This window comes from Cydia pomonella, chromosome 17 (assembly GCF_033807575.1).
Source record: "Cydia pomonella isolate Wapato2018A chromosome 17, ilCydPomo1, whole genome shotgun sequence".
Taxonomy (NCBI): domain Eukaryota; kingdom Metazoa; phylum Arthropoda; class Insecta; order Lepidoptera; family Tortricidae; genus Cydia; species Cydia pomonella.
Window position 1 is genome coordinate 4,882,290 of NC_084719.1, and position 14,856 is coordinate 4,897,145.

The 14,856-nt window shown below is 38.0% G+C and overlaps 1 protein-coding gene and 1 long non-coding RNA gene across 2 annotated transcripts in view; one reads left to right on the plus strand and one right to left on the minus strand.

Annotated features, from left to right (window-relative positions):
• The window catches only part of LOC133527030 (ras-specific guanine nucleotide-releasing factor 1-like), a 105,374-nt gene that overhangs the window by 21,415 nt on the left and 69,103 nt on the right, over window positions 1-14,856 (plus strand). Inside the window, exons 4-5 of the mRNA XM_061863917.1 lie at window positions 5,972-6,085; window positions 7,061-7,167. Coding sequence (XP_061719901.1) covers window positions 5,972-6,085; window positions 7,061-7,167 — 221 coding nt within the window. The remainder of the gene's footprint in view (window positions 1-5,971; window positions 6,086-7,060; window positions 7,168-14,856) is intronic.
• LOC133527033 (uncharacterized) overlaps window positions 9,922-14,856 on the minus strand; it is a 351,591-nt gene continuing 346,656 nt past the window's right edge. The window contains exon 2 of the long non-coding RNA XR_009800810.1: window positions 9,922-10,201. This is a non-coding gene — a long non-coding RNA (uncharacterized LOC133527033). The remainder of the gene's footprint in view (window positions 10,202-14,856) is intronic.

Sequence of the window (14,856 nt, forward strand, 5' to 3'; positions counted from 1 at the left end):
GTCTAGCCAGTGACCGTCCACGTTGGAGGCATATTGTGCAGACTCAGGTGCGTCAGTTTGAAGCCAGGCGGCTCACAGAACTCGACGCTAAGCGCGACGAGCTGAAGGCCAGACCACCTGCGGCCATACTTTACAATTATGTCGGAGGGGTGCTGACTTGCAACGAGTGTGGTCGTACATTTGCTGCAAAAATTGGCTATATCAGTCACCTGAGAGCGCACCAGCGACGCTCTCAGCGGTAGAACGCAGTCGCTGTGGTCGAAAACGGCTAGGAGATGATGATGGTACCATCGAGCTAATCAGATGATGGAGACAGAAAGTGGCCATGGCCGTGATAAATAGACGCAGCCCAATTGTGTTCAGGGATGTTAGAATTCAGTTCATTCAATCAGTTTATGTATATAGGTGGCGCCATAATAGCAAGAGAACCCGCCAAATAATACTAAAGCAGAGTAGAATTAAAGAAGGAAAGCAAAACTTTCGTTTTTAAATGGCACACTTATAATTATTATAAAATAATTTTCAAGTAAATTTGTTTATTAATTAAGAATATTATAAATACAAAAAAGTAATCTGTAACTGTAAGACTAGTTTAATTTATGGTATGTGTTTGCGCCCTCTAATTATTTGCCTAAACAGAATACTTTATTAGGCAATTTGCATTTTTGCGTGCTGACGGCTATTTTAATGACCTTCAAGAAATATCCACAAACTTTAGAAGCTTAAATAAATACTTATAAACCAATTTTAAAGGACATTTTTACACAGATTGACTAAGGTTTACAGTAAGCTCAAAAAGGCTTGTGTTGTGGCCGTTGTGGGTACTCAGACAACGATATATATGATGTAAATATTTAAATACATAGCAAACTCATGACTCAGGAACAATTATTTGTGCTCATGACACAAATAAATACCCTTACCGGGATTCGAACCCAGGACCATCGGCTTCATATGCAAGATCACTAGCCACTAGGCCAAACCGGTCGTCAAATCTTTATTACACTTTTACATAATACGAGATCATGATGGTAGAAAACAGGCACACGCCCTCCTGACAGTAAGGCCTGTACCGAGAAAAAACTTTAAATTTCAAACGACTGTAATGTTGTTTCTAACCAAGATGACTACGACTTTGTTACCGCGATAATAAGTTTAATTGTTATATTATATATTTCAATATAAATAATTCTGATTTTACGCTAAGCAACGTTACACCGGTAAATAGAAGAGATCACTGAAAATTGGTCTTCCAAATAGCAAGAATTTTTTTAACATACTATGCTTTATATCGAAACACTTAAAATTAACTTCGAAGTTTCGTGCATTTCAAAATAAATAACGATTAAGTAACTAAATTAAAAAAATAATAAGGTATTTAATTATATATGTCGGACAACGACAGAATTATGCCATCTATCGCCTTTATGAGGCTATTCATCACGCCATATTTGACAAGCTAGGTCTATTACGTTACACGTGATTTTGATGCTAAGGTAGAACACACAACACAAAAATACACCCATCTATGCACCATGGGTCAATTCAATTCAATTCAAATATACTTTATTCATGTAGGCCTAGCAACAAGCACTTATGAATAGTAAGACAGTATTACATAAACTAAAATAATTATCAGAGAAATTTATTGATGTTGTAATTATTATTCCATATATAATACTAATGAATATAATTCATAGATCAAATTTAATACTACAAATTTCACAAAATATAGTCATACAAAAAAAATGTATAAAAAATACTAGTCTAGATTGTTTCTAGAATAAATTCTAAATGTCAAACAAATATAATAAAAACAACATATTCAAAATTTTGAAAATGAAAAGTTATACTGAGCAACTTTTTTTATCCCAACCCCAAAGCCCGATGTAGCAAACATATTTTAAAAATATAATTATGCATTACATTTGCCTTGAAAACCTGGCCCTGTATTATACATACATAAAAAAGATAATTAGTAATTAGATTACACTCAACATACATATAAAGTCGTTGTCGTAGTCGGATGAAAATACGCATAGCATCAGCTGGCCAAACATTCAAATCGAAAAGGTTTCGTTTTCGATATACGCATGAATCTTAAACACACCCCTTGGAAACTGCCACACAAAAACAGCCGTGACAGCCCTCGGAAAATCAGTATAAATTCGGACTTTATTCCTCAGAAATAGGGTTTAAAATTGAATAATCCTTCCAATGGATGATTTATGCGAAAAGTACACAACGTGACAGAAGTTTATTCTGGGCACGGAGCAAGCGAGGCGCGTACGCGAGTAAATACGAACGCTTGGCATGACAGAATCTCCAATGAGGCTTGACTGTAGAGAGAAGTGTTCTAATAAAGACGACCGGTTTGGCCTAGTGGGTAGTGACCCTGCCTACGAAGCTGATGGTCCCGGGTTCAAATCCTGGTAACGGCATTTATTCGTGTGATGAGCATGGATATTTGTTCCTGAGTCATGGGTGTTTTCTATGTATTTAAGTATTTATAAATATTTATATATTATATATATCGTTGTCTAAGTACCCTCAACACAAGCCTTATTGAGCTTACTGTGGGACTTAGTCAATTTGTGTAATAATGTCGTATAATATTTATTATTTATTATTATTTAAAGAGTTTTTACTTCCATACGACGCGTGCCTCATCATCAACCCTCGTTATCTATATTATTTATTAAAAATCAGGGTTGGCAAAAGTATATACTGTAGTTAAAATATACATAGTAAAATATTGTATTTCATTTGTTTGCTGTATTCTCACTCTCATTACTTATCTTCTCACTATTGATTTTTATATAGATACTCAGGGAACTATTTCAAACCAGTTTGTAAGTAGCCAGACACATATAAACTTTACGTGGGTCTGGGAGATGGTTGGGCCCCTCCAATTGGTATGGCCACTTACAAAATGTAATAGTTCCCTGAGTATCACATATAAAAATCAAGAGTGAGAATATAAGTAAAGTTATAATATTTTTTGATTTTTTGACAGCTTTAAAGCGTCTGGTAAAAGTTACTGCCGGCGAAAATGGTATGGCAATGTTGATTATCAATTTATAAAATATTTTCTAAAACATACATAAAAATCAGCCATAAGAATTTAAGAAAAGTTAGTAATATTTGTTACCTAACCTAACCTACCTTTAGCACCCTGTAGGTACTGGGCAAATGGCCGTCTGGCCAATATAGCAAGTATGCAGAGTTGCAGATATTAAAAGTACATACTAACTAATACTATATTATCCCATACATTTTAGCCATGATAAAATAAGTAAGGTCTGGTGGTTCTGGGATCCTGCTCTATAATAAGATTACAGTTTTCTTAACAGGAGTTTAGATACCTATTACAACTATTGCTTTCCTTCTCTCTGACATGCACACGACAAAGCATCTCAAATGAGACTTCCAAAAATAAATGTGGAAGTGCGTTCCTGTGTTCCCGTTTTGGGAGTTCAAATGGAAAGGGAAAAGGTTAGGTGCTGCCCCAAAGTTGTATGCCGTACATCCATGTTGGCTTAAGAATAGATTTGTAGATTAGGAGTTTGTTGTCTGTGGAGAGTTTACTGTTTCTTCCCAGTAACTAGTAGTAATCACGAAATCTAAATCTTAGTTCTTCTCTTTTTGATTTGATGTGTTGTTGCCATGTAAGCCGTCGGTCTAGATGTAAGTCGAGGTATCGGACACTGTTATGGTGGGGCAGTGTGGAGTTTTCCAGAGTTTAAGGGCAGTGTTCTTTCCTTAGTGTGAATGTAACCTGTACAGATTTTGATGAACTTGCTCTTATCCTCCATTTTTGTAACCATTTTGTTATATCCTCCAGTGCGCTTTGTAACATAAGTTGCGATACTGGAGTCTCTGCTGCTTGCAAGTATGGCAATATCATCAGCAAAAGTGGCTGTGGTGATACCATCCACTTGTGGTAGGTCAGCCGTGTAGATCGTGTAGAGCACCGGTCCCAACACTGAGCCCTGGGGGACTCCAGCCTTTATTTCTAAGAGCTTAGAGGTTTCATCTTCCTCCTTAACTTGAAATAGGTGATCTGATAGATAGGAGTGAAACAAGTTAAAGTAACTATGGCGCAGGTATGTGCATATCTTGTAAAGTAGCCCTTTGTGCCACACTCTGTCGAATGCCTGTTTGATGTCTAAAAAAGCTGAAGAATAATATTCTTTTTCTTCCAGTAACTTTCTAATTCGCCCTACGACTCTGTGAACTTGTTCGATCATGGAGTGCTTTTGTCTAAAGCCAAACTGGTGCGTTGGTATGACTTTTGTCTCTTCTAGTATCGCAAGGATTCTTCTTAGAAGTAGTTTTTCACAGACTTTCGACTGGATCGGTAATAGGCTAATTGGCCTATATGAGGTAACTTCGTTAACAGGTTTTCCTGGTTTATGTATCATGAGTATCTGAGAGACTTTCCATAAACTGGGATAATATTGTACTCTTAGGATTCCATTGTATAGTGTCGTCAAGAATACTACAGCTTTTCTCGGTAGATGCTTTAGGACTTATTTTGAAATAAGGTCGAATCCTGGTGCTTTTTAATAGTTCAGACCATTGATTACTCTCCAGACTTCCCCTACAGTTACTGGAGTTGGTGGAAGTGGCATAAATGCGCGCAATATGTCACAACAAGTTGCGTTAGACTGCACGATTGGCTCGAATTCGTGAGTGGTACTACTGAACTAACACCCCTCTTAGTGTCCGTAAGAGCCGTCCTTAGATATATGTCAATAAATTTTTGTGTTTCGCGGTAGGCCCTCTGCTTGGCCGCCCGATAAAATGTGTCATTTACATGGCCGACCGTTCTAACTTGACAAACGTGGAACGTGTGACGCTTAAACGAATAAAAAGGGGTCACCCAGAAATTTTCCATACAGATTGACCCGTTTTTAGCTCTAGAGTGTACTTGCAGTAACGAGGTCATATACACGTCCTCAGGGAACCGTCCTATTTCCGCCCAGTTACCGCTATATTGGATTACAGGATATTTTTATACTGGTGTTAATATTTACTCAAGTATCGATAGTTAACAACGCACTCGTTAAAATATGATAAAAATTTTCGCCATTTCTTGGACGAGGGACTTATCTACCTTTTATGTTATGGCGTGTGATGTTAGGTATTTATGCCACACTATGGGCTTCGCTACATATTAACATTTACTGTTTCAGTGCGTGCGTGCGATCAGTACCCCTAGTGTAAATTTATTCGATAGCGAAACGTAACGTACGCGTTTGCGTTAAGTCTCATTTTGTATGGGATTTAGAAACAGCGCGCCAAGCGGGACGTTTTGGAAACTGTAAATCCCATGCAAAATGAGACTTAACGCAAACATGTACGTCACGTTTCGCTATCGAATAAATGTACACTAGGGGTACTGTACAACCGAGGTTACTATCTGCTGTTATTACCTTACAACTTTCAAAATTTCTTCACAGTAGCGACGTAAATTTACCACCATCTTTCGAAACATTATTAAAACTTTTAGAACGCCATTCGACTTTGATCCTAATCTTTTACTGATATGAGTTAAAATTGTTAAATATCAAAAAGGCGCCATCTAATAGATCAAAGCACAGCACACAAAGTACAGCAGCATCGTTTCGAGAGATGGCGCCATAACCTTCAGGTAGTGCCCGATAAGATGGTGCCACATTTTGATGTTTAAAAAATTGAACACATATCAGTGAAAGAATGAGTAACAAAGTCAAATGGCATTCTAAAAGTTTTAATTACGTGTCGAAAGATGGCAGTAAATTTACGTCCCTACAAACTTTTCTTTGACGATCCACCTCTATTTCAAATTCTCTTTGACTTTATCTAGGTACCTCTAACACTCTGAGCACCACAACACACGCAAACAGCGTGCATTACGCGAATTTATGACGTGTTAACTAGTCTTGTCTGGATTCAGATTTAATAAATATCATTTGCTTGTCAACAGAACTTGCTGTTCTACTACGAATCAGAAAACAATACTCGACCAACAGGAGTTCTTCTTCTGGAGGGCTCTTACTGCGAACGCCTCAGCAAACCGCTAGAGCGGGCTCCCGTGGGGGTAAGTCTCATCATTACTATATTTATTTTAATTGAATTCCGTTAACTTTAGGGCACGAGTAAGTACGTTTAAGGAAAGTAAATGGCGTAGTTTTTTTTATAATAAGTAATGAAATGTGGCATGAACTATTACTAGCTTAAACCTAAAATAGGCCCTTGAGGGAATGTACTAAGCATGCTGGCGCATTTCCTCGTTGTATCGCAATGCTAATACGTTGTGTAAGGAAGCCGCCAGCTCTTCAATCACCAATTCATCAGTTACGTCAACCAGACGCTTCGCGATTTCTGCAAAAAACGTATGCGCGCGGGAACCCCATGGGCCTAAGGGACAAATTTGCAATATCGTTATTAAAGGTTCTATCGTGATCGCTTTTAAATCATAATGAGTAGATTTAAGCCCGGTTTAAGCAGATTACTATTTGTCTGTATTGTTGAACACTATTGTGTTGTGTCATGAACGCAACCATATTGCATGTATGAAACCGATTGCCGTTTTGATGTGTCACGACCTCACGACACAACACAACACGACAGACAAATGTGCACCCGGCTTTAGACTACCCACGGCAGCTGCGCATTTTTTCTCGTGCCCAATTTCATGCGCAACCCGCCTCTTCATATCTTCTCTAAGTGCCATAACTCTTACACGGATCTGTTCAGCAAATAGGGCCCGAGAAAGTGTAATTTAAAACTGGTTTTAATGATATAGAACAACTGGAAATCTATAATCTCTATTTCTCCTTCTGAGAAACTGGCGTAATTATATTACACACAGATTTTGGTTTTCAAAATTGTGAAATATCCACTTGGTAAATATTCGGAAAAATATTCCGTTGCAAAACGAAAGTATTTCTCCATTTTCTGCAGAATTTCCGGGTGCTATTTCAACTTTATGGACATTGAAATAAGGTGAAAACATGTTAACATTGTTATGATCTCGACTCCACATATGTGCTAATAAAATAAATTGTTTCAGTTCTGCTTCGTCATCTCATATCGTCGAGAGAGTCAGCGGCAGTACGAGCTGCGCGCCGCTTCGGAGGTCGACTGCGTGCATTGGGTCGACGCCATACGAGAGGCCAGGTTAGTCTTTATTCAAGAGCATCGCCAGGCGGTGGCAGGAGCAGGCAGCCCTTCCCTAGCGTCGAGAGTCAGCGGCAGGACGAGCTGCGCGCCGCTTCGGAGGTCGACTGCGTGCATTGGGTCGACACCATAGGAGAGGCCAGGTTAGTCTTTATTCAAGGGCATCGCCAGGGATTGGCAGAGGGCAGCCCCCATCACTGCGATTCCGTACCTTCCGCGTTTGTTAAGCAACAATGTTGGCGATTTTGTAATTATTAGCAATTGTTTTGTTTTGAATTTGAGGTTACTCAAGAAAAGTACCAAATATATTGGTGAAAATATGCACAAAAATTTGTAATATGCAGTCTTAGGAGGATAAAAGGTTGTAAAAAGGTTTTTTCCAATAGTTCTACTTAGGTACAGCACAGCCGAGATTTGAATCTACGATTTTTGACCACCACAAACAATAAAAGAGAGGTATGGGCATTGTGAATATCATCTCGCTTTGTGTGGTAGGGCACAGCACAGCGGATATCAATCCGGATCTAGAGCGGAGCCCAACTGGGGAAGTTCCTCCACCTTACAGAAAACCGTAGCCAAATAACACCCCACTCATGGTTTGTATTCCTGCCGGTGAGTAAAGTTGCCAGAGCTCAACGAGGGTGCGGAGTGACAGGGTCAGCAACGCGCATGTAACTCTCACTCCTCTGGAGTTACAGCTACGGAGACTGCTTACCGTCAGGCGGATCGTATGCTTATTTGCCACCGACATAGTATTAAAAAAAATGAAAGTTTAAAAGGATTCAAAAGTAAATATTATCCATTATGCAACAAGTTGTTATATTAGTTTGTATTCCACGTAATATTGACTCAGCTGAAGCAGTGGCGAGGCAATCTTGTGCCAATCTGAGATCACTCGGCCGTCTGTTTGCTGAGCAAACGGCCCCTGCGACAATATTTACATGCTCCCACCCGTAGACATAAGTACATAGGTATACGTAGGTTCTATGTATGTATACCATGCATAGATATAGAAAGTCTTTTACATTTAAAGATAACAGAAGGAAAGCCATAACGTATACAATACAATACAATACAATACAAATACTCTTAGTTGCACACCTCAACTACTACTTTTACTGGTCCAATTAAAACTGACACTCTAACTTCTCTTTCCAGGTGTCCAACTCCCGACTTTCTTCCCTTCTTACTTGCTCAGTTGACTGACAGTGATGTAAAAAAGAATGTCCTTGCCATCTCATCCAATGCTGTTGGAGTCGATAGTGTTAGCCGGAAAATGATTCTCCCTCTACTCGATTTACTTGTTCCTGTCATTACTCACATCCTGAATTATTCTATCTCCTCTGGTATTTTCCCTTCCCTCTGGAAAGATGCAGACGTTGTTCCCTTACGCAAAAAGTCAAATCCTACCACTTTTTCCGAGTATCGTCCTATTTCTATCCTCCCATTCCTTTCAAAGGTCCTTGAGCGCCTTGTACATCACCAGCTTACATCCTTTTTAAACAGGCATGAGCTCATGAATCCTTTACAATCTGGCTTCCGCTCCGGTCACAGTACGGTTACAGCTTTATTAAAAATTAGCGATGATGTTCGTGCCGGTATGGATAACCGTAAGCTCACCGTACTGACGTTGTTAGACTTCAGCAATGCATTTAACACTGTAGATTTCGATGTTTTACTCAGTTTAATGCGTGCTATTAACATATCTCCCGTGACAATTGGCTGGTTCCGTAGTTATTTGGAATGTCGTCGGCAGCGAGTAAAGGTAGATTCTTCCATTTCTTCTTGGAGCAGCACCCTGGCCGGCGTTCCGCAAGGCGGTGTGCTGTCTCCTCTATTATTTTCCATCTTCATCAACTCCATTACTACTAATATTTCTTCTTCTTACCACCTCTATGCCGACGACCTCCAAATTTACTCTCAATGCGTAATTAACGATCTACCTAAGAGTATCGGCTCCATAAATCGGGACTTGGAACACATTTCCAGTTGGAGCAAACGCTTTGGGCTGAAAGTTAATCCGTGTAAGCTATAATTTTAGGCAGCTCTCAACTCATTTCTCGGATTGACTTTCTTAACTTACCTTTCATAGTGTTTGATGGTGTCCCGGTTCCATTATCGAGCCAGGTAAAAAATCTTGGAGTTATATTTGATCGCACACTGTCTTGGGTACCACAGATAAGTGAGATCAGTAGGAAGATGTTTGCTTCTCTGGGGTCACTTCGCAGGCTTCGTAGCTTCTTGCCGCTCGCTACCAGAATTGCGCTTGCTCAATCTCTTCTTCTCCCTATATTGGATTATGCCGATATTTGCTTTCTTGATCTTACAGAGGACCAGCTAAATAAACTTGAGCGCCTTCAAAACGTCTGTATAAGATTCATATTTGGATTACGCAAATATGACCACGTCTCTGAATTTCGTACCCAGCTCAAGTGGCTCCCTATTCGTCATCGCCGTAACTCTCATATTCTTGTACTTCTTTATAACATTCTTTTCAACCCCTCCACCCCTCTATATCTTAAAAAGCGTTTCAACTATCTTTCCTCGGTCCGCTGTGCGGAGATGCATCTCCTTGCTCTACCACCTTCATCATCAAAATTTTATAGCAACTCTTTTTCTTTTCGTGCTGTTCGGTTGTGGAATGCTTTGCCATTAAACATTAGACGTGCTAAATCCCTTCCCGTTTTCAAAAATCTTTTGAAGACTCACTACCTTTCGCTGCCTTAACTTGCCTTTATTTATGATTGTATAATATATAATGTATGTATGTATATATGTATTTATTTTATTAGTATGTAGGTATGTATTATATTGTTTGCGTCTTCATTTTGTTGAATTATATGTATATCGGCACTACCCGTTCAATGTTGTAAGTTCATTGTTTCCTGCTACCCAAAGGTTGTCTGGAAGAGATCGCTTCTTAGCGATAAGACCGCCTGTTGTTACCTAACTTTTACGTGTTTTTTCATTTCCTGTCTATTTTTAAATGTATGGTGCACAATAAAGAATATTTACTTACTTACTTACTTACTTACTCAACACAGAAACAGTACAAATAATACAACACATAAAGAGGAGGTAAACAACAGGCGGTCTTATCGCTAAAAAGCGATCTCTTCCAGACAACCTTTAGGTAGCGGAATTTAAAAAAAAATTATGTTATGTCAGTAGGTGTTCCAGATGCAATAAAAGAAGTCTAGCACAGAATAAACACAAAACAAAACAATATATCATATCCAAAAAAAAAGATGTATAAATACATATACATACCTATGTATATTAAAATACATATTATATATATAATAAATGCCAGTTATAAGTATGGAAAAGGAAGCAGATACAAGTATTACGGAGCAGGTAAAAAGTGAAGTTTAATGAGTCTCTTGAAAGAATTAGGACATTGAGCGCGCCTTAAGTCTATAGGCAGAGAATTCCATAGTCGGATAGCTTGAAACGTGAAAGAATTATTATAAATCGCTTAAAGCTAGAAAGGCAGAGGTCTCACAGTAACCCATACAAACACTTTTGAGCAACCGAGGAATGAGGGCTTGGAACAAGAAAATGTGGTTTCAGCACAAACTGTGAACCAGTTTAAAAATAAATTAGACAAACATATTGTATCTACTACTCGTTCATGATAACTGTCTTTATGAAATTATGAATACTGGATACAGGTCATATCAGTTGTCATAACTGCCTGCCTGCTTATTAAATAATAAATAATATTCCATGCGTACGATAGAGACAGAATACAAATGAAAATAAAACTTGACCGCTTTTAAACTTCATCGCAAAAGGTTAGAGGACTGGAAAATTCCAAACCCTGTATTCAATACATAAATACCGCATGGTCGACGTTTTGCACTTACATACTTGTTAGACCGTGATAGGCATGGTAATATGCGATAAAAATGCGACCATGGTACCAGTGGCGTAGCTAGATTGGTGGCACACGGTGCGGAAATTATGGGTGGCACCCGGTGCGGGAATTGTTGGTGTCACCCCAAAATACAATCAAAATTGTATAAAAAAGTAATAGTAATTTATGTTTAATAGCTCAGAATTTCCTCCATCGCTTTCATTTTAGATTCAATGAACTTTGCATACTCCTAACAAGCTGCCGGAGAGGGAACACCTCTGCGTGCGTTCTATGACACGGGCAAGGACAGCATCCGCTCATATACTTACATGCGACCTTACCAGCTAAGCAGAATATGATCAGGAATATACTGTCAAATTTTCTCGAGTTCCTCGTGGGCATGTTGTACATTATTTCCATAATGGCGGTTGTGCAATCTGCCACAGTTTTACGAATTTGTATAGGTGGCACTGGCAGTGTGGCACTGACGTTCACGGTCGGGTGTCACCCCTAAATGGGCCTACTTGGTTCCTATTGGATGAAGCTGCTTTTTAAGTGTTAGCCCGTAAGCCCTTTTGATTTTATTTAATACTATCAGTTTGGCTATAATAACGGTAAAGGTATATACCGGAAAAAAACCGGTACCGTTATTTTAAAACGGTAGCGATACCTTTATATCGGAGTCGCGCGGCCTAACCGGTATAATGTATCGGTATCCTAATTTTATACCGCTACCATACCGTTATACCGTAACCGAAGTCAGTCCCTGATCAGATTGGAAATTGTACATTAAGAGGGAAGTACACCACGTACACAAGTATACAAAAAGAAAAAACGTTTTTCCACTTCTAAATATTTTCCATTCCCCATGATTTTTAGTATGTTATTGATACAATAAAAAAGTAGGTTTATAGGTTTTCCTTTTTTTTTCAAAATTTGCAAAATAATAATTAAACAATTTAAAAAAAAAAGTGTAAACTATAAACCTAGAATATATTATGCTAAAGCGATCGACATCAAAATCAAAGTGATTTGTTAAGATTTAGTTAGTGGAAACCGTTTTCACCCGAAATGAAATTTCATAAAAAAATACCGTTACTTCGTTACATTAAAAAAAATATTCCTCCCTCTTAACAATCGACTATAGTTCGAAAACCAAAAATAATATAAAGCGAAGATAGATATTTGACTACCTGACATAAGTCTGCATCAAGTCAACGGGACGAACAAAGTTATATGTTAGAGAGATCAAGCCTTATAAAGCCCTGAAACCCGTTAAGAACCTCTTTTACGAAGTCAATAAATAAATAATCAGCCCTTGAAATCTAACTGTATTCCGAGTAGTTCGATTATTTATAGGGGTTGTGCTCAGTCTATTCCGAGCGGCTTTTTAACGAGTGTGCATATTGCATAAATGATGTCAAGCGACAACGGAACAAATATCGATAGCGTTGGATCTATACAAATTCCTGCCTTAAATAAAACGTTACGTACGTGTATGTTATTTTATGTCTTTCCTCTTCTTGTCTGTTACCTTTCGTGATTTTTCTCACTTGATGGATCATCGCTGAAAGCCGCCAGCAATATGCTGATATGAGGGCATTTCGTGGTACTTAATACTTTCTACGTTTTTGTTATATTATGTAATTTATCTCTTTGTGTTGAAGAATAATATAATTATATTCTATTCTATTCTAAACTGTAGAATGAACAGTCGCCCCCGGTATTTTCGTACCGATCCGACCCGGGAGCGTAGCTAAGATGGCAATTGTTGGTAGAATGGTAATGGAAACTTAAATAATGTATGGAAAAAGTCATATTAATCATAAATCATTGTATTTACTCATGATTAGTTACAATTTAATCCAGACGTTTATAGCGACAAAACATATTTAACACATAAAATATATAGTTTACCATGAAATATATGGTATATGTTACAATGTGTATATACCAATGTGGTATGGTGTATGTACCAATGTGTATATGTTATCAATTTCTGTATCTGTTTTTTATGTAGTGTGCAATAAAGAATTATTATTATTATTATGGTCCCGTAGGGCTTCGAAATACTGGCCTTCTCACAATACCGGTATTAATACAGAAACTGTCTTCATCGATACCGGTATCTCGCTATTGAATATGAATCGCTTAAACATTAGCCCCCTTATTCATAAACGTCTACTAAAGTTATTAAGCCACTAATCATCGTTTGTCCCTTTCCGACGTATTGGTATGATGGAAAGGAACAAACGATTATTAGCGGCTTGTTAACTTTAGGAGACGTTTATGAATAAGGGGGTAAGAGTTTTACTAAAAAAGGGAATTAAAAAGGCTCACTGTAATACCAGATATGTCTTAAAAGCTTTTAGAGCTCTAAATAATCAATGTCGCCATCTGCAATAATTTCATTTCTTGCTCCAGTTTGTCAATATTTTATCCACCGAGACAAGATAATGTATATTGCTAAAGGCTGAAACAAAAACTAAAATAATTTCCTATCCCAACTGCGCAGTCTAAATACATATAAATATTATAGGACATTACTACACAAATTGACTGAGTCCTACAGTAAGCTCAATAAGGCTTGTGTTAAGGTTGTGTGTGTGTGTTGTGTTAGTATAAAAAACAAGTATTTGCTGTTTTTTTTAATAAGGGGTTAAAATGTTAGTCTCATCTAATTCAGAATCGTGTGGTCAGTGGTCACCCCGGTATCGACTGCGATGTCACATATGCCGGCATCGCGTGTGGACACCGAACATATCCATGTCTTTATGATCTGTATCTAACTAGCTTACGTCATGTCAATGACATTCCAATTCTATATTTAAAAATATTTGAAAATTTTGAAAAAAAAAATCGAATCGAAATAACGAAAGATAAAAGGCATTATTTATTGGGTGATTTTAAATGTGTCCAAGCGTTAGCGAAGGCCTTCGTTTAAGCTTGGACAAAAATGCTTTTGTATCTCCGGATGTTCTCATTTCTCAACCGATTCTCGTGAAATTTTGCGAGGAGGTTCGGTAGTTCGATTTTTTTTTTCGTTTCATTTTTTGGAAAAAGTTCAAAATGGCGGAAATTCGCATAAAGGATCTAAGCGCCAGCAGGCACTTAAGACCATTATGAGATCGCTGTGATTCATCAAAGTATTTTTGATTTTTTAGCTTATCGCAAGGTCTACAGCTCATAGATCACTAGTTAGAATGTTATTAAAAAAGCGATGTTCACATTATACCTAATATGTAAGCAATATTCTAATTGTCTTCTTCTTTAAGTGCCTTCTCCATCCCGGAGGTTGGCGACCATTTTGGCTGCCTGACCTTGACATTTTCTGTGGGAGGGTAAATTTTTTTTCGCGATTTCGGGGTTGGTCCCATAGTAAAAGTTGCTCAGTATGACCTATATATTCAGCCCGTAAATTATTCCAGGTGACTAAGTAAACATCCTGTACTAATATTATGTTTAAAATACGCACGAAGCAAGTAATAGGAGTGACGGTGACACATCGATCGGTTCACGCCACAAACGAGCATGGATAGATGCCGCGTAACGAAGCATTTATAAAATAGGCGTTATTTTCCGGCAAATCTCCGATATCCGAGTCACAAACTCACAAAAGTAAGGGAAAACGTGGTTTCGATCAAATCTCAAGAAATTTTAGTATGATGTAGATTCAAGTCTCTCGATTATTTTAGACTCTCAGAATAAATTCAGTTCAAACAAAATATATGTCGGATACCTATTTTTATTAAACGTTATGTAAATCTGCTAAAGTAAATCACCTGCGAAAAGTTGGTTAGTAAGTGAAATTCGGACAGTAAAAACTCGAA